The sequence below is a fragment of the Cydia pomonella genome, chromosome 3 (genome assembly GCF_033807575.1).
Source record: "Cydia pomonella isolate Wapato2018A chromosome 3, ilCydPomo1, whole genome shotgun sequence".
In the NCBI taxonomy this organism is placed as follows: domain Eukaryota; kingdom Metazoa; phylum Arthropoda; class Insecta; order Lepidoptera; family Tortricidae; genus Cydia; species Cydia pomonella.
Window position 1 is genome coordinate 10,695,357 of NC_084705.1, and position 20,285 is coordinate 10,715,641.

The 20,285-nt window shown below is 35.3% G+C and overlaps 1 protein-coding gene across 11 annotated transcripts in view; it reads right to left on the minus strand.

Annotated features, from left to right (window-relative positions):
- The window catches only part of LOC133516041 (uncharacterized), a 90,453-nt gene that overhangs the window by 43,262 nt on the left and 26,906 nt on the right, over positions 1–20,285 (minus strand). The window contains exons 1-2 of one of the 11 annotated variants that reach the window (XM_061848749.1): positions 13,865–14,043; positions 13,033–13,076 (exon numbers count right to left, since the gene is read on the minus strand). The exons of the other annotated variants lie outside the window; for them this stretch is intronic. Of the exons in view, the coding sequence (XP_061704733.1) occupies positions 13,033–13,039 (7 nt within the window). The 5' untranslated portion in view covers positions 13,040–13,076; positions 13,865–14,043. Of the gene's footprint in view, positions 1–13,032; positions 13,077–13,864; positions 14,044–20,285 lie in introns of those variants that run through there. 11 annotated transcript variants of the gene reach the window in all.

The window sequence follows — 20,285 nt, forward strand, 5'->3', positions numbered from 1 at the left end:
ACTCATCATAATCAATGAATGTTGACGTGACGGTTGCATACCAGTGGCAATTTAGCCACTCGACAAATGCCAACTTCCCTTTTGAAATAACGAATTGAATACGTATCTGCTTTAACAATCTATGTAGCAAACTCTTATAAGTAATTGTATGGGACTGTATGGGTGTTGAAGGATAATAATGAATGCTCACAATTGAAGATATAGATAGCATCGAATTGTCTTTATGTAATTACAAAATCCATTGCGTAACTTTCGTCAATGTGGGCTTCACTGAGTGATAATTGCAGCATCAGAACAGAATCTGTTGAACAGATCCACCCACAGCCGTTCAAAGTGGATACAGCTACACTGTAAACAATGTTTTTATTTAATTGTTTCTGTTTACATAATTAAACGTAATGAGCATGTTACCAGTTAATTAATGAGTGTGCAAAACATTTCGAATTATTTAATAATACTTAGTACATAGATGCAAGTTTATTTAGGTAATTAGGTAATGGAATTTATTAAAGTAAGTTAACAATAAAAATGAGAATTATAAAGTTTATGGTCACGTCCTTATAAGTACGTAATTTAATAAACGATACAGATATTTAGTCACGTACCACTAAGAATATTTATTATCTTACAAACTTTCTGACTATGACATTGATATACCATGCACCGTTTGTCTAAAAGACTTCAATATAATTGGTGCTGGAGCGCTAATAACGACAAAAAATATCCTTACGACTCTATGCTCCTGAGTCCTGCTAAAAAAGAAATACGTTGGCATAAAAGCCGAGAGTCGTTTATGAAGAAATTAGCTTTGAGTCCTGAACTTTCTATCGTTTGAGTTAAGGTTTAAAATGAACGTGTGGGTTTTTCGTTAGAATAAAGTTGGTTTTATATTCTATGGGAAATATTTAAAGCTTGTTTTTGATTTAAAACTTGTTTGGGCTTCATAAACACCTCTCGGCGCTTATGCGACTAAAATGTTTCACTTTGATTGCTAAAATGTGTCATTTTGTATGGGATCAGGTGTCTTTTTGATTACGAAAATAAAACCGAAGGGTTCTGTACCCCTAGTGTACATTTTATCGACATAATAACGTGACGAACGCGTTTGCGTTAAGTCTCATTTTGTATAGGATTTTGAGTTTCCAAAACGTCCCGCTTGGCGCGCTCTTTCTAAATCCAATACAAAACGAGACTAAACGCAAACGCGTACGTCACGTTTCAAAATCGAATTTATTTACACTAGGGGTACTGAAAATGTTTTTTTTTATTAAAAAAATAACAAAAGTCATAGACCTCTTCCGTAAAAAAACATCAAAAACTTTCTTTATATAGGTACTTATTTCAGTAAAAAACTTACGTAGCAAAATCTGTCTCATATTATAATACTTTTTACCAAGTAATATATCTTTGCACATAACTTTGAGTTAAAATCTTTGAATAATTAAGTCAAAATAACTTTTCTTCGTATGTTATTATCTAATTACATTAAGTTCCGCAAAGTAACTTGTTTTAATCAAATACGAGTTCTTTATTAACATAGTCTGAAAGGGCCTTATAAAGTACATATACATTTTATACGTAGTTGTACTTAAGATATCAAATTCGAAACAATAATAATAACAGCATTATAACATACAAAATACTAACTGAAAGCATAAAATAATACACAGAAACAAACAGGATTGAGTGGTACATTTGGGACTAAACTTCGCTCCAGCTGCGCGACGAGACATCTTGCTGGACCCTGACGAGAATATTCGTTTTTTACTAAGAATGGCGTTTGTAAAAAAGATATTTTGATTTTAGATTGGTGGTCTGCGATTGGCTCTTAGAATCACGTCACCATCGCCTGATTTTTTAGCGCGAAATATTAAAACTTCCTAAAGGACTCTGGGCTCTTATGGTTCTTTTATTTTTATTTTCGGTATTTACACATGGCAACATTCAATCCTTTATAAAGGCCTCAGGGACTCAGGAGGTTATAAGTAGGTACATATTTTTTCTACTCGTCGACTGTAATGATTGAATTAAGATTTCGTATACCAAACTATAAATACTATAATTGCGTACGTTTCATTAATGGGCTCCAAACTCAACTATAGTATTCATTTCGATACGCTGTATCATACGTTGTCAATTTTCATATTATTTACGTTTTATAGTAAAACAGAAACAAAGGTGCATGTGCAACGTATGGACAGCGCTCGCTTGCCTAGGCAGATCATGGCCCTTGCTGCGTTTTAAAGACTGCGTGAAACGCGACATGGTCTCTTTTGACATCGATAGGGACACTTGGGAGGATCTCGCGTCAGATCGTGATGGATGGAGGGGTGCCATCGCGAAAGGTCGCGATATTCACGACAACGCGTAGTTCCAAGACCTTGCCCGAAAACGCGCGAAGAGGCACAACCCACCTGAAGTTGTTGCCGATATGGCTCCCTCCTTTAGTTGTCACAAATGTGGTCGCAAATGCCGGTCCCGCAATGGCTTATACAGCCACGAGAGACGTTGTCCCTCACATACAAACGCTGCATAAAATCATCTGTCAAGATGTTAAAGGCCTTATGTATAGTAAAAAAAAAGTATTATTTTTGATGACTCGTAGCAAAAGTATTGTATACAATGAATCTCGTGTCTTAGGCAACTCAGCAAGCTTCGTTGCTTAAACACGGTACTCGACTGAAAAGCTCTCTAATATAATTAATATTATTACGATTGTATAAAACACCATTTGCTACACACCGGGAAACTATAATAAAAGCTACAGCGTAGCTTTTTCAGAATCAGAATGAGTTAAAAGATGAACAACAACGACCATTCAGAACGTATTTAACCTTAACGCAAATAAATAGATTAGTGTTCCCAGCCCGTATAATCAAGAACAATATGTTCGTCGCCCAATTAATGGCTGGCAGTGGAAGCTCCAACACTCAGGGGGCATCACGCCGTGCCCCACCTTCGTTAGAATACAATACCCCTATCAGATTGAACCCATTGTAAGACCAATATGCATGTCCCTCGTGCATAATGACACTCGCATTCTATTGTTTACACGGCCAATCTTTATAGCTATTATTTTTCGTGTGATTTAATTTCCAATTACATTTAAGGGTCACATATTTTGTTTGTACCTACTTATTATATTGTACTGCAGCGCTATTATGCGGATGAAACATATATGTATGAGTATATTTTATATGCTAGCTATACAATATACATATATTTCAATAGCGTTTCATTTTAGCGAATATTTCCGGCATTCAATTTTTCGCTTACTTACGACTAGGCACTAATACTAACCATTGTGTGAATGACAATCAAAGACTTATAATAATTCGTATATTTTAAAACTAATAATAAATTCCAAGCTTTAGTACATTCAAAAGGAAATGTCATGTAAATTAAACTCGTTTAAATTTAGATGTCATTCACATGGGCGTTTCCAATGGAACTTTATTGAACACGTCTGTTATTATGTAAAGAAGTTAACTATAACGAAGGTGACATGTTGACATCCTTTAGGAGAGAAGATAAAAAAAAGATCCGTAACTAATGATACACTATATTACGGTTGCTTGCATGATAAGGGTTACAAATCAGTAAAAAAAAACATCTGTTAGGAGGAGGGCGCTACACGGGGGACAGCGTTTTCAATTTTTATTTAGAATTTATGTAAATAGTTTATGTATACATAGTTATTATTGCATTTTTTCTTAACAGTTCCAGTATTAAGTAAATATTTATTTAATTATGATTCTATATCCATGTACACAAATATAAACTGGATCAGTTTGTACAAAATCGACTGTAGAATTAAACGCATTATCTTATGGCAGTACTATTAATCCAATTTTAATCGATGTAAAAATTAAATGCCCTTATGCATACGGCATTGCGACATTATGACTTTCGGCTGCCGGGAACATAAGCGACAAAAATGAAAAAAAAAAAAAAAAAAAACATTTTGCGAATGTGTGTACGCGCGCGATTTCAGCAGTTAACGCTGATGTTGGTATTTATTTATAAGCTTAACGACACAACATAGACTTAATAACAAAAAAAACAAGTGATAATATCTAAAACAACAGCTCTCGACACGAGCTAGTCTGCGAAGAGGTGCTTTTCATCAAAGTTAGGTCTGTATTGTTGCACAGAGCTCGCCCGCGCCTCAATAGACCGCGTCTCGACGTTTTAGTGCAGTATGTTTGCTCATTCTACATCCACAGCTGCAATGAAACAAATGGCGGCATGGAAATACTAACTGTGACTCATGATACAGAGACACCCGTTTATACTCGTGGTTGGTTACTTATCAATTCTAAATCGTGTCATAATTTTCCGAAAGGCGGTATTAATAACGCGCGTTTTGGGGGATGCCAGCAGAAATGCACAGGTTAGATGCAAATAAAACGACCGTCGACGTTGGGCTATATAATTACTAAAGGTAAATAACGAAGGTTAGTGACATCTTTTCGCAATTAATTTGCTACAGAGTAATAGCCAAAACACAAATACGAGTACAGTGGCAACGAGAATTCAATTCAAAACAATATTAGCAGCAGAATGGCTTAGTTAGCTAATGCTAAATCACACACATATTTTCATGACACATTCTAGTAGCATTAGGTATCGATTTCACTTAATGCTACTTTGATATGTTACAACAGCAGTAAAGCACCGCCCAATTAAACAATGCAACGATTTGTCGCTGGCGCCGCTCTCGCCGCCGTCCTTGGCTTGATCCAGCGCGGCTGGCGCCACCGCCGATCCCCTCCATCGCAAGGGCTGTCTCTGCTTGCGCATTCAACACCTACCCAAGTTACTTGACTTCCTCATAGCCACGCAATACCTAATATTCCTGTGATATGGCACAATGTCATAATAGTCGTAAGTACGGTACGGAATAAATAGGTAGGCACCTAAACTATCCTACGATAGGTGTCCGCGTCGTCGCCGTCTTTGTGTTGGAGCAGCGTGCGGCTGGCGCCACAATCCGTTCCCTCTATTGCATCAGGGCTGTCCCAGCGTAAGCTTAATTTTGCCTGTCTTGATGCTTCTAGTCAAATTAGCAGTAAAGTTGTTATTTGTTAATTTTCACAGCGTTATAACCCTTAAAATTAAATGGGTCTTGGCCTCTATCTTTCTTCCGTTGTCATGATTCTTGGCGACCTTCCTCAAGTTGGTGCAATAATAGCAGTAAAGTACCGCAGCGCGCAGTTGGCGTCATTGCTAGTCCTCTCTCTCTACCCTACACCACATCAGAGTTGTCCCTTTTTATACTTCGACAGCCCAAAGCCAGATGACTACTGTATTCCAAACCAGTATGTAAAACATTATGGGAGCAACCTTCGTATCCTGTCGTGTACTGTATGCCTACCAGTGTTGCGTATGTGTTGTCTGAGAGACCTTATTGTATTAAAGCATGTAGGTATTGCATACAAATACTCAAGTACATTAAACCTCGTTTGCAGGTTTTCTCCAAAACTAAATTACAACTATCAAAATACATGACTGATGTACGGTCAACTGCAATAATATATAGGGCCACTTGAACCATCCTACAAACCCAAGGTTAACCGGTTAAACCATGGTTACCAGACACTAGTACAATTTGACACTGAGTTAACGGTTTAACCGGTTAACCCCGGGTTAGAGGGATGATGCAAGTGGCGCTAACTCTTCCAAGGCCGCAAAAATATCTGATACGCTTTTAAGGCTCTACAAAGAAGATCCTGTCAGATATTTTTGCGGCCTTCCTTATGTCACATACTATTGCAGGTGACTGTACCTGCACAATCTTATCTTAAATGTTGGTATTCGCCAGCAATAACTATCACGACGTCTAACGACTACAAATATAAAGTAGTCTGGTCGCGTTTAGGGACTTGTGGGTATTCGTTTTATTGCGTGAGTCACGAGATAATTCCAAGCACCGGACTCGCCATAGGCGTAGTCAGTGGCTTGTACTACCGACGTCAATTTACAAGTATTCTGCATAAGTAAATAAATGTTTGTGTCAGTTAAATCAACAGAAATCGAAAATATGTAAATTAATGGACGGCAACCCTAACAAGTCAGAGAAACAAATTTAGCGTTGGTACAACACCAGCCAGTAATTTATAGTTACCAAATCCGTGGAAAAAACGTTCCTTAACCGACTGATTGATAGCCTGTTTAAGCTGTCGTTAAACATAATTTACTAACACGGCCAAAGCTCATTCGACTTTCGTTAGTTGAATCAGTGTCAAGTGACTGGTATAGTGGTCCCGCTATAGAACGGTGTGCAATATTGAACAAAATCAATACTTCCTTGACTGCAGACAAAACAAAAGATGATCGTTACTACAAGTGATGGGTAAACGGTAAAGCCGTCGACCACAACAGCTCAGCATTAGCCGCAAATACCGCATTGACTTTCTAAATCCTAACGCACCGCTCGCTGTACCACTCACAAGAAATCAATTTCAAATAGCAAACGTCATAAGGAAGCAAAGATTGCCACTGGAGTAAATGCTGATGGCTAGTTGGTATGACGCTGTATTCGTCTTAGTCGAACGTACTTACCTAATGGCATAGTGCTCACTCCATGCATCAGTTTCCTTGTTTAATAGGTAAATAATAAATCTTATAGGTGGTATGGTACCTAATAGTAATAAGTTGACAAGTTTCTTATTAATAAGTTTCAAACTAGCTTTAAAGTGAATACTTATTAAGCTTAAATCTTATTACAAATACGTTTTCGCAAAGCTCGCTTAATAGTACATTATGATACAAGTGTGCTAAGTTGGTTATTGCACACGATGCGATATTGTGCGCGCGAGCTGCAAGCGAGCGCGCAATAAGAAAGCCGATGTGTGTAATGACCATAGGACACGCGTTTCATACGACGTTTTTCAACACATTTGCGAGGAAAAAACAAAACTTATAAATTAGATTTATTTTGTCAAAACAGTAAAAGTACCTACAATTTTCAAAATGGTGGCTTACAGTTTTAACATCGAATAATTGCACCAAAGCGAGCTGGGCTTGTAAGCACTTATTCACCAGTTCATTGAAGTAAGCTACCAACAGGTTTTCCAAGAAAGACTGGGCGTTTTTGATGATTTTCCATTGACCAAAGTTCTGATGATTTTGATGGTAAAAGGCTATCGTTATCGGCTCTTGCGTCTATTAGTACTACTGGCAGCGTCAATTTTAATTAAAATGACATTTTCGTCAATATATAAACTAAAAATATGCAAAACTATTCCAATTTTATGACACATACGGAAAATGGCTGGCGCGTTATTATTTTTTTCGCACGATTGCAATGCGCGCGCAAGGTATTGACGATTAAAAAATTGTAAAAAAGCTAATATTTTCGTATTTCTATTCGAAGGATGGAGATCAAATCGATAAAATGTTATGTTTATTCATTAATGAAATTTACGAGATAATTTAATCTATAAATTATGTTTGGCGTGATAAAACCTCTTTGATCTAACATTTGAAACAGTTAATAGTTGGTTAAAAAAAAATCTTTTACTCGACCAAATTAAGAAGGCTCCGTTTCCATGCATATTATCAGCAATCAGTTACCTTCTTAAATCAGTCGGATAATATAATGAAAAAGCACGAGTGTTATAATATACTGAAAGAGCACGCGTGTATCTAGGATTATGAAACAAAAATCGGTGGAATAAAAACGTCGTTTTGAGCAAGCGTGTTGAAAAATTTATTATAAATGGGTTTTTATTTTTATCTGTGTATGGAGTGAGAACTCTAAGATTACCTGCTTTTATTTCTCTATGCTAATAGGCAACCTTTGCAATATTTTGAAACAAAACAATTGCCATCTCATATTGAATACTGGTGTTTGGATTTTATGTAGATTAAATTCGCGTATGAAAGTTACTACTTATTTATCACTAACGCTATGTTTAACCATTGCCATATTTTTTGATACGGTTTAAATCATCAGTCTCAGAATTAAAAAAAATCTAGACTTAAGTATTTGTTATCGTGAAGTGATCGTCCACCAGTCGTCCACACGTTCGCGCAATTTATTTGCTTTATTTAATTAAACATTGCTAAGAACGAGAAGTAATAAAACGATAAAGTTAAATTAACTTTTTATTGTGCGATTGCATGACATTTAGGATTACATAAACCGCACTACGAGTGAAATGGTATCCCATAGTTAAAAGAGGTAAATATCCAGATGTGGGAGTTGATTGGGATGTATAAATAGAAGGGCCGGGATCCAAGCCGGCCGGCGTGGACAATGGATTCCATTCCGTAGACGAGACGTACGATACGTAATCCATATGGATGAGCAGCTAAAGAACATTCGGAATTTAACTGCATCAAACTCTATTTAATAACATTTCCTTTCTTACGGGGTTACAACGTGTTAGATATACTTTTTCTAATGAAGGTTTAGATTTTTTTCAATATAATGTACCTATCCGCTTTGGCGAAATGCCATAACAGGGTGCCAAGCCAAGGTGACAATCGCTTGCGCTACGACAACGAAACGCTTTGTGTCTCTCTATCACTCTTCCATTTAGTACGACAGTAACAGTTGTGTTTCGATCGCTACGGAGCGTAAACGATTGGCATGTTGGCTAAGTACCCAGGTTTCAGTTAAGCTTCTTTAACGTATAAGCTAAACATGCGTATAAAAACAATATGTAGATATTTATTTTTAATACTGTCTCCATATCTTTAACTAATGTATTGCGATTAAATTGGAATTGTATAAATTCATAATTCCTGGCTTTTCAGAGCCTAATATGTAACTGCAGGACTATCTACCTATTTCATAAACACACAAATCACGAGCATACATCTCAAGCGGACAGAGCTTAAAGAAGAGGAATAAAATGAAGTGCTTTTTGTTATAACTGATCCTCAAAACTTTATCCTAAGATACTTTTTAGTACGCAATAGAAAGTATGTATTAAATCATTTATAAACTGGTATTAGCGATGACATCGCATTGACACTAACTCGGAATATAATTAGATGGGTTAATCAGTGCATAGTTAAGGCTGTCGGAACGAACACAATATGCCTTGGGGTGCTGGGATAAACGTTATTGCAGTGACGTCTTTACCACCGGCTGATTTACTCTGCGCTGGGAAAACTCGTAAATTCCGCAAGCGCTAATTTAATCTCACAGGAATTTCAGAGAGTAGCCTTGAACTGGGACGCAATGTTCTAGCTTCATAACTAAAGTGCTTAAGTTCTGCTTACTGGCTACGATTACTTGTATTCCTTAATCTTTGGTATGCTTAGTAGCCGATATATGCTCCATATATATTCAACTTAAACATGAATTTGTCATGATTGCTATATAATATAATAATAATAATAATTTGGCACAGGCCTGCTCTCATGCGCGAGAGGGCTTGGGCTATTGGGACCGTGCGAAGTGCATGGTGGGGGTAAGTAACGCGATCCCAGCGCATAAGGTGGTAAAAATTTGAACTACACGATTACTCCTGAAATATTCATTTAAATTGAATGGTGTAAGGGACCATTGTAATCTGTATGAAATGCTTAATATAACTATCGTATTTATTTTGATAATTGTTAATAATGTATCCATGTAAATAGCTTTGCAAATGCCACATATTACGTGATCTTTTTCTAGAAGTTAAGAATGGATATAGTAAGTTATCCTTAAAAGATAGACATTTAACATCGCGGACTTTTTTGTAGACCTATGAATGAGAAATAACCCTACCATACATTGTGTTGTTATAGCTTAAACGGATTAGGCAGCGTTTTCGATTAAAGCTCCTAGCCAGCGTGATTTTTTCCGACAACATCGTTATATATCAAACAATTTACACAAAACCTTAACAAGTTATATACTTAAGCCTTCCTCAAGAATCACTCTATTGATAGATGAAAGTCGTATGAAAATCTGTTCAGTAGTTTTTAGTTTTAGAGTAGTTTTATAAGATGTAGTGAATTGACGTTTTCCCCTAGACTTGCGGACACTAGGTTGCGTGACAGTCGTGCACGCTCCCAATAGTCCCCACGCTAGCCCAATGCAGAATTGCAGATTAGGGACTTCACATACACCTTTGAATTTCTTCGCAGATGTATGCAGGTTTCCTCACGATGTTTTCCTTTACTGAAAAGCTAGAGGTAAATATCAAATGATATTTCGTAGATAAGTTCCAAAAAACTCATTGGTACGAGCCAGGATTAGAACCCGCGATCTCCGAATTGCAATATTAATGTTTTTTTTTTTGATTGGAGCATACCAAAGGTTCCTTAAACAGTCGTGTACTTGAAGTAACTTACAAAAATCTACAGACTTCCGCAGAATAATTACTAAAACCAATGGTTGGTTTTACTTTACATTAAATATTTTAAGTTTGATTACCTATGGATCTCATCAGATATCTTCGTCCAATACTTTATGTAAGGTATAACATGGTTGACAAAACCGCTTGATCTTAGTGGATGCTCTGAATTATTATAATCTAAAAGTTTGAGGAAGTTTCTAAATTAGTTTGTGGTTTTGAATCACCATTAGCAATATTTAATTAGGGAAACAAACTACTTACTTCCTGACTTTAATAAACTGATGCGAGAGTTGGAAACTATAGCTTTGTTTTCAAATGTGTAGGTAATATAACTTATCATACATGAATGTATGTATTTAGATAAGTAGGTAACTAAATATATACAAAACATACATTTGTTAATTTATGTTGTAATTATAGTTTAAAATGTTAGAGGTATGCTAAGATCATTAATTTTTATAAGCGTTTATCTGATGGTAATTAACAATTAATGAAGAAGTTTTTACTAGTAAAACAATTAATTGAACAAGGGACGAATAACTAACATATTTTTTAAAGATACCTAATAGTTGAAAAGTTAAAAATTAGGATGAAAAAAATAATGGCAAGTTTGAGGCTACCTACCTATTTCTGCAGAAAATAAAATACATGGTTGTTATAAGATGAACTTTTGAGGACTTATTATAATAAAATAAATAAAATGCCTTATACACATAAATGAAAAAATGGTCGCATAAACGTCATTATGATTCTCATAACTTACCAATTGCTTTAAAATCCTTGTAAGTGAAAATATGTCAGCATTTATTTAAATCGTAATAACGAATTTAACTGCCTAATACTTATTGTTAATTTACACGCGTTAAACGGTCTTATCCGGATGTTGAAAATTTAAAATCGTTTATGTATAATAAAGCAATACCACATAATTTTAGTATTTTAATGTCCAGAGATAAATATATATTTTTCACCACACCAGCTGGTGAAGGTTTTCCTGATTAAGTACCTAACAATCGTTAATCGTTCGTTATTCGCTTTTGAAGTCAAAAACGAATGAGAAAGTTGCATTTTATCCACAACAGCGGAAAAGTAAATAAATGTAAATTTTGAGATGTTTCCTCATTTTGGCTGGTGCAATTGACTTTTGAGTGATGATTTAGAATGATAAATGATTAATAGCTTTTATTTGGATTTGATCGGTAACATTTTACACTTAGTATTTTCCTCGCGTTGGTGGGGTAAAAAATTTGTTCGGTGGCAAAGTTTGTTCAACCCTCCTGCCTGGAAACTCTCGCAACGCTCAAGATTCCATTTTCGAACCACTCGCTACGCTCGTAGTTCAATTTTAGAATCTTTCGCTTGCTCGGGTAACAATTGCCCCCTTGTAAAACAAATAACTATTTTATCATTATGTTCTCCCACTACATATAATATATTATTAAAGTATTAACTTACCAATAAACCACTAAACATACTTGTTGCTTTGATCCTCTATCTAGGATGTGGGCGAATCGAAATGTCGGTTTATCTAAATTATTTGTCGACTGTCGACTATACTCTCCAGAATACTCGGGAAAGTGGTTTTAATTTAATTAGAAACTTATGTATATGTAGTATTTTTTAGCATGTTGTGGATATAAATGAACTTGACTCGTAAAGCCTTATTTCCTCGCTGGACACTACAGTTATGTTGTACTACTTATGTTGAAAGCCTTAGGAAAATACAAGAAATACGCGGCCCGTTTTTCTGAACGTTTTTGACACATTAATTAATAACCCAATTAGGTATTTTATTTAGGAATAGTTATTTTCTTATTACTAAATCAGTTTATTAATATAATTATCGTATCTAAATATCGTGTTATTTTATTAGCATGCTTCAACATACAACTACTGCAGCCTGTCGCACGACCACATTACAATTCAGAATGGTATTGCAAACCGATGCCCCAGTTTCAACATTTTCACTTACCTAAGTTATTTAATTGAAAACTGCCACGATGGTTGCACTTTAATTATGATTTATTTTCCCATAAAGTGAATAACTCGGACCATTCTTCTAGTTAAAACGTGACTATCATATCAACTGATACGACATGACGTTATGAAAACGCCTCTTTTTTATTATTTCTGTATTAAAACAGAGACGAAATAATAAGTAGGAAGTAGAGATTCACTTTTTAAAAAAGATGTCTGCCGCACGAACTGTCAATTTGCTTAATTTTGGATGCTCAATTTTAGATTTTACACTATGTTAGAGATACCTACTTCTGAAGCGCGAGCGCGTGATCGAAGTGGTGACCACGCGATTTCATTATGCATAAATCGTCACGATTGTGTCTCGACACCGTAATTACAGCATTTGTAATTTATTTACGTTTTTTGTTAAAGTTATCAATAAACATTATAATTTAGTTCGTGTAAATCATTTAAATTATCAATGAAGTTCCTAGCATTTTTTAAATTGAATACGACGAAAAGTACAATATTCTATGTATGGTATCTAAATAAGATGAAAATGTGTGATAAGTTCAGTTCTTCACGTAATGTATTGAATCATTTTAGCCCGGAAATATATAAAGGAATAAGATAAGACAAAAGTAAAAGAAAATAAATACGATTGGATGATTGTGTGGTAGTTCCGATATAATTATTGTATAAAATAATTATTCTATAAAATAATCATGTCCTCTAATCAATGACAGTAATACTCGCTATTAGTACTTACACATCATTCCTTTGTTTCATTTATAACATGGTGGTGACACTTACCTGAAAAAAAAAAATGTTGTCTTGAAAAATATGTATGTTTATTACCTATCATGTTGCCCTCGAAATAATAGCTAGAAAAACGGAAAGTTGGCAAGTGTTGTTGCCATTAAACAGCAGTCACAGGTGGAAATATGAGATTGCCTCTCCTTTGCCAATATTGAACAGCCAAATTAAGACGATCATTTCTATAGTCTTTTTCTATAGTCTTCACGTTGCCATCAATATTTTGCAAACATTATCGTAGATGTAATTAAGTAATAGTTACATAAGAAACGTGTGTAGAAAGCTTTAAGTTGTCATATTAGTAGTGTTATGTGAGTACGTTAATCTAAGTATTATGAATCAATTATTCATTAGTTGTTAATACATCACGAGTCAGACGACATTTGCGCCGGATAATCATCAACTTCCGATCTAACCAGTCGATTGCGCAATGCATCAGTTTTGTCGATCTTGCCTTTTACACGTAATATTTGATAGATATAGGAAGTGTGCTCGAAATAAAGTGGGACAAGATAGGTACCACTAAAATGTAGTTATACCTATGAGAGGCGAGGCGTCCATAGAACTCGATGCCGAGAACTAGAAAAATGCTTAACAGTTTGACTATTATAAGTAAATTTAGTTCAATCGGCTTGTGAGAAAGAATATATTATAGGCAGATATCAGTACAAAGATTATTGTATTTTGTGCATACAACAAAATCCAAAATTATACCATAATTACCTACTATATGTAACAGCAATGGCAACAAAAATGTATGTAATTATGCTCGGGTGGGTACTTACCGCAAAAATTTTAAGTAATTTTCTCTTACTGAATTATAACATTTATTTGTAACATCATACAATTATGGGAAAGGATAGCAGCCATAAACGCGAGACTTCATCGTGCAGCGGGGTGTTAACTGAAATGAAACCCGGCAGTCCTTCTGGATAGCTGGTACTTGTACTGAAGGACACTCTCCTTTGTCAACTAGTTGCTCACCTCGCTACGGCTTCAGCATGTCTAAGTTAAAACAATTTGAACCTTGGTGCGTTAATCTTAAGGATGTAATTAAAAGGTGGAATGATACGGAAAATGGCTGAATGTGCTGCAGCAGACCGTGAACCATGCAAGGATGAGCTGTGAGCTATGCAGACTGCAAAAATCAAAACCTTTCGCAAGTAGGTACTGTTGGCATAAAGTAATACTGAGGTATAGTCTTGATATATCTTATTGTCCTAATATGTTCTACTATAGAGAATTTGGTAAAGAAATTGTAGTAACGGATGAATAGTTGAGTACCTTAGTACTAACAGTACCTACCGTAAAACGACCCAACATAGTCCACAATTAACACTAGTATCTTCATTCAGGTGTAACATTTTTTTGATGTGAAAACTTCTTTAGCGGCGCTGTGCACTTTTTGTGATGGGGATAAAATGTTAAACTCGCGACAGGTCAAGTGGCCGACAGATTCGTCAGATTGAAAATTCGTAAGGCGGACACGTGACCTGATCGAAAAAAGTGCGAGTCGGACTCGCCCATGAAGGGTTCCGTACCATTTATGACGTATTAAAAAAACTACTTACTAGATCTCGTTCAAACCAATTTTCGGTGGAAGTTTGCATGGCAATGTATATCATATATTTTTATTACATTTTTCATTTTGTTATTTTAGAAGTTACGGGGGGGGGGGGGGGGGGGGATACACATTTTACCACTTTGGAAGTGTCTCTCGCGCAAATTATTCAGTTTAGAAAAAAATGATATTAGAAACCTCAATATCATTTTTAAAGACCTATCCATAGATACCCCACACGTATGGGTTTGATGAAAAAATATTCAGTTCTAAGTATGGGGAACCCCCAAAATTTGTTGTTTTTTTTCTATTTTTGTGTAAAAATCCTAATGCGGTTCATAGAATACATCTACTTACCAAGTTTGAACAGTATAGCCCTTATAGTTTCGGAAAAAAGTGGCGGTGACATAATCGGACAGACAGACGGACATGACGAATCTATAAGGGTTCCGTTTTTTGCCATTTGGCTACGGAACCCTAAAAATCCATGATGCTTCTAGTAATGATGATGAAGGTTCGTTGAAATTATGGATGGAAGTTGATTTTTCTGAGAGTTAAACTTTATAATGTTAAATAATTGTAATAGTTTCGACGTTTTAAATTTTTAATGTAGTATAAATTGTCATGTGTGTAAGATAGGCTATCTTACACACATGACAATTTATACTACATAAAAAATTTAAAACGTCGAAATTTTAAAGATACTGCAATAAATGAATATTGTATTTTACCACATAAATGATAGTACTTTTATACTGATAATTATAGCAATTCGTGCAAAATTATTCCCTAACCATTCCGAAATATCAAAAATGCACCATGTTAATATTCAAGTTTTCACTTCTGCCGGCACTCTCGGAGTGGAACCCATTGTTTTTTTTTTTTGGTTCTAAGGCAAAATATGTTTTAAATGGAAGAAAGAACTTAGACAAAACCAAAAAGATCATTGGCATTGATACTTTATTACGTATTGAAGTTGTGGACCATACGATACCCATACCATAATGGTTGCAGTGTATTAGTTGGGTGATTTTACAGTGTTAAAAAAGGCCTTAAGAAATGTTTTTCTTCCTCTACCTCTGACCAGTTAACGTTCGCAATGCTCTACACACTAATTATAAGAAACTATATCATAAAACTAAAATAAAATAATGAGCAAAACAGGTCTTATTTATTTTTAAATAAGCCGGCCATTTAATGTCAACGCAAGTGTACAAAAAGATGGATTCTGTGTTGTTAATGTGCGCTAATACATACTTGTAAACGTTCATAAATACACTGGCGTCAACTGAACCACTCAGCCAATCGTACATTACACGGGTAATTTAAAACCCATCAGCAATTAAAAGGGCTACTGCTTTCACTGCATGCGGGTGCGGTCCACACATGAATAGGCCCATTGACTCGTGCCAGCAGAGACGTTTCCTCCACGTGATTGTGGTAAACAAAAACCGCTTAGAAAATATTGTGGCAGTCGGGTCAGCTTAAATCAACACTAATTATTACGCCGAGATAAAACGTGTACGAAGCCATCATTTGCATTTAATAGTTGTTACGCAATTATTCTCATAAAATAAATGCTGCATGCCTCAGGAAACAGTATCTACTGATCGACACAATGCGCACTGTTCAGTTCATATCAGATAATTTTAATTAGATTAACTATTGACAGGATGGGCTAACACAAGACATATAAGTAATTGTTTTTTACTAAGTTTGCGCACTCAGTTTGTGCACTATAATATGATTATAAGGGCACAGTAAATAATACTAAATAATTACCCCCTTATTCATAAACGTCTTCTAAAGTTAACAAGCCGCTAATAATCGTTTGTCCCTTTCCGACGTATTGGTATGATGGAAAGGGACAAACGATTATTAGCGGCTTGTCAACTTTAGTAGTCGTTTATGAATAAGGGGGTTAGAATTTACAAATTCCGTTATTAGGTGCACTATCTAGTCTAGAGGAATACTCACATTATATCTCATAACTTGTAACACGCGTGCAATAATTGCACTGTGTAAACATTCGTTTATTTTTTGGTTCAAATCAAAATATCTTAATTTTGACTACAACATTTTTGAATTCTTATAAAGTTCTTAATTTATACTACGAAACAATTTCCAGATTTTTTTCTTTCATTTCTTAGAAATTATCTAGTAATTGTATATATTGCTATTTAGATAAATAAAGGTAGGTATGTAAGTATGTCACATCTGTCGCATTATATACACATAATCATCGTTAATATCCTCGTTAGTATCGTAAGGGTAACCTATTTAATGACATGTTTACAATTCCAACATTCTTTATAGCCTACGTGTCTACGCATAAAAGAGATTAGCCAACATCTTATGCAAATGTTGACCGAGGAGCTGTCTCCGAAAAATTAGCAACAAACAAAAATTGCTACTTTCCCCGGTGTCACCAGCAGTAATGTAACCGTGATCTAGGCAAACACTTTCCACTGTGGGTGTCACTGTCAGCCCGCCCATTGTGTTCAGCGAAAGCCGAATAAAAACAAAAGATATTACATAGGTAACTTGTTCAACTGACGAATTGGATACGTGTAGCCATCGCATGAGCATTTTGTGTTACACAATCATGCTAATAACAAAGGCGGAGAGTTAGTAATGGATATCTTACCATGCTGATCTTAATTATGATTGTACGGAAATATTTAACACATGCATGAAGTAATTATCACAAACAAGACGAAAATATAAACGTCAAAAAGATCCATGAGTACTCGTTTCCAGGTGCAATATTGTTTTCGTTTTTAAGAAAAAGATCTTATTGTTGTTACATAAGATTGTTGTTACATAAGTTACAAAGAAAATAACATTACTTTTGCTGTCGATTATCAAAGTGATTGCAGAGATTACAAAGGCAGAATTGTGTTGTGTGCGACAGTAAGTAATTACTCTGACAATCTACTCGGTCGAATCTGTATACTTCTTACATGCGTAATGCACCGCCGCGTCACATTATTCAAATGTAGCATGATTAGTCGCAAAAACGTGTTATCTGAAGAGTAAAGATCACTAGGTGGTCCCCATTATGGTTTATTATGGCAAAAAATAACACGTTAATTAGTAAAGTGATCGCATCAGTATCAGTAGAAAGCTGCGCAGGTGGTTTTTCTGCACATGTCGATGGCAGGTACATTACATACTGGGCTAAACCCGCCTGATGAGTTATCACCTGTCTCTCCTTACGATCATGGAACCTAGCTCTCTCTGTTTAATGGCTTTCTAAGAAATACTAATAAGCGTGTGTCACAGACACATTACAGGTCACAGAACAATAAGATACTTCTATTCAATCAGTTCTGCTTTTTCAGCGAATACATAGTACTTGATTATTTGCAATAATTCACTTAAATGTACAAAAAAGAAAGTAAGTAGGTAAATTATGAGAATATTAAAAGAATTTTAGAAAAGACAACGACCAATGATGTAACAATATCATGTCTTTCAGCATAGTACTCGTACAGCATTTTATTGCATATATTCCTCTTATTAACACTCTTGTTATGTGAAGATCAAAAATATTTTCAATTCAGTATTAATTTGAACATATTTAATAAATTAGTATTTCCATTAACATATTTTTATAACCTTATATACTGTGTTTCAGTATACCTATCCGATGGTTTATTATTATACTTCGCCCCAATGTCACTTGGCACTCGAGATGCTCTGAACGCGAGACGTGAAATATGAAATGCTAGGCGCCGTGTGGCTGTGGCTGTGTACAGTATATTTCAATATAATAACGAATAGAATCAGGCGTTACTTTGCGGCAATCCATATTAATGAAAACACAAAATATTACTTTCCGCGAAAAGTTAACGTACTAGTCAATTTGTGGTAACCCGTTATACTTACTTGCGTATTTTTACATGCAATTAATGTTAACACCCTCCCACCGCAAAAATAAGTTTTTCTGTTTTCAGTCGTAGGACTTCGGACCGTCAACTTCTCCTGAGGATTCCTCGTAGAGAAGCGTAACACGTGTCGAGTTTTGTACTTTCGGTGGTGAATTGTTTTATTTATTTTTGCGGTGTGAGGGTGTGGGAACATTAATAGCATGTAAAAATACGTAAGTAAATATAACGGGTTAGCACTGATTGACTAGCACGTTATCTTTTCGCGGATTAGCAAAGTAATATTTTGTGTTTCAATATAATATTAAATTCCACAAGAATGACACTAGATTACATCGTCAAGTATAGGTTTTTCCATTTTACTTTATGAACAAATTTTTCACTTCCGTCTGACAAAGTCTAAGCGACACAGATTAAAATAGTTTTGTGCTCAAAGTTTACAAGGCGGCAACCAGCCAATTCAATTACCTACTCCCTCATTCTCTGGTTCATTTTGGCTGGCTCAAGGAAAAATTCGGCAACACAACAAAACTATCAAGGCTGCAGCAGGTTTACTTCCTTGCTTGCACTGCATTATTTGCATTGCAATATAGGAAGCGTCAAGCTCCGAAAGAAGGTAAGCGATTTTGACGTGTCTTTTTTAACCGACTTCAAAAAAGGAGGAGGTTCTCAATTCGTCGGAATATTTTTTTTTTTTTTTATATTGAATAGTATTATATGCCAGATAATATGTCATACACAATAATTTACATTCTTTTGCTTTCATAAGTAATAGTTAATAATTTTAAAAAGCGTTTCTCAATAATAAGACGTTAAGGTTGTTTTTCTTTTTTTTTAATGCTAAAAAAACGATCTAAATATATATTACATGTCATTCTCTTTTTATTTCTTAATTACGCTGTGATTAATGACAGTTGCGTGAATACCTATGTACCTAACGTACTCGCAGGAGAACGTCTCACTCGGAGGACACGTATTGCGCAATCAAAGCACACTTCCGTTTGACTTCCATCATAACTTTCACTTTTATGCGATCTATTGCTTACCTATAAGGAAACGAACAATAAAACAAATACGTATCTAATTACATACCTGTTATAAGGTTTTCTAACAATCATAACTACCTATCATAACATAACCGAACCTTTTGCAGCTCCAATAGTTAATTTGTAATACTTACCCTACAACGACTAACAAAACCAAAACTAAGACTATATTTTTGTTGTGTTGTTCATAAGTTTATGTCGTGGCCAATATATCATAGCATTTGTTCATTTCATTGAATGCCATTTTAGAATTAATCACTTGATGATAATTACGGTTAGGTTAGGTTTGACTTTTTAATAAAATTATTTCCACCTTATGAAATGATTTGCGGCATTTGCAGTCGAAACTTTAGGACCGTGGTACCCAAGCGCTCACAAATTAATTAGCCGGGGACCGTATGGCTGGATCGTTCCTCGCCCAACGGATCGGTATAGCAATCCAAAGGGGGAACGCAGGCAGCCTTATGGGAACCCTTCCGCAGGGATCGGACCTGGGTCATCTAGCTTAATACTATGCATAAACATATTATAACAACACAAGCCTTATTGTGCTTACCGTGTGACTTAATCAATTTGTGTAAGAATGTCCTTAATATATTTATATTGGGCTTCGTCATCATTTTTTTTAGGTTTTAGTTTTAGGTTTGTAGGTAGTTTAAATTTTAGGTTACATTTTATTCTAAGTTTGCTATTATTTAAGTATGTTTTT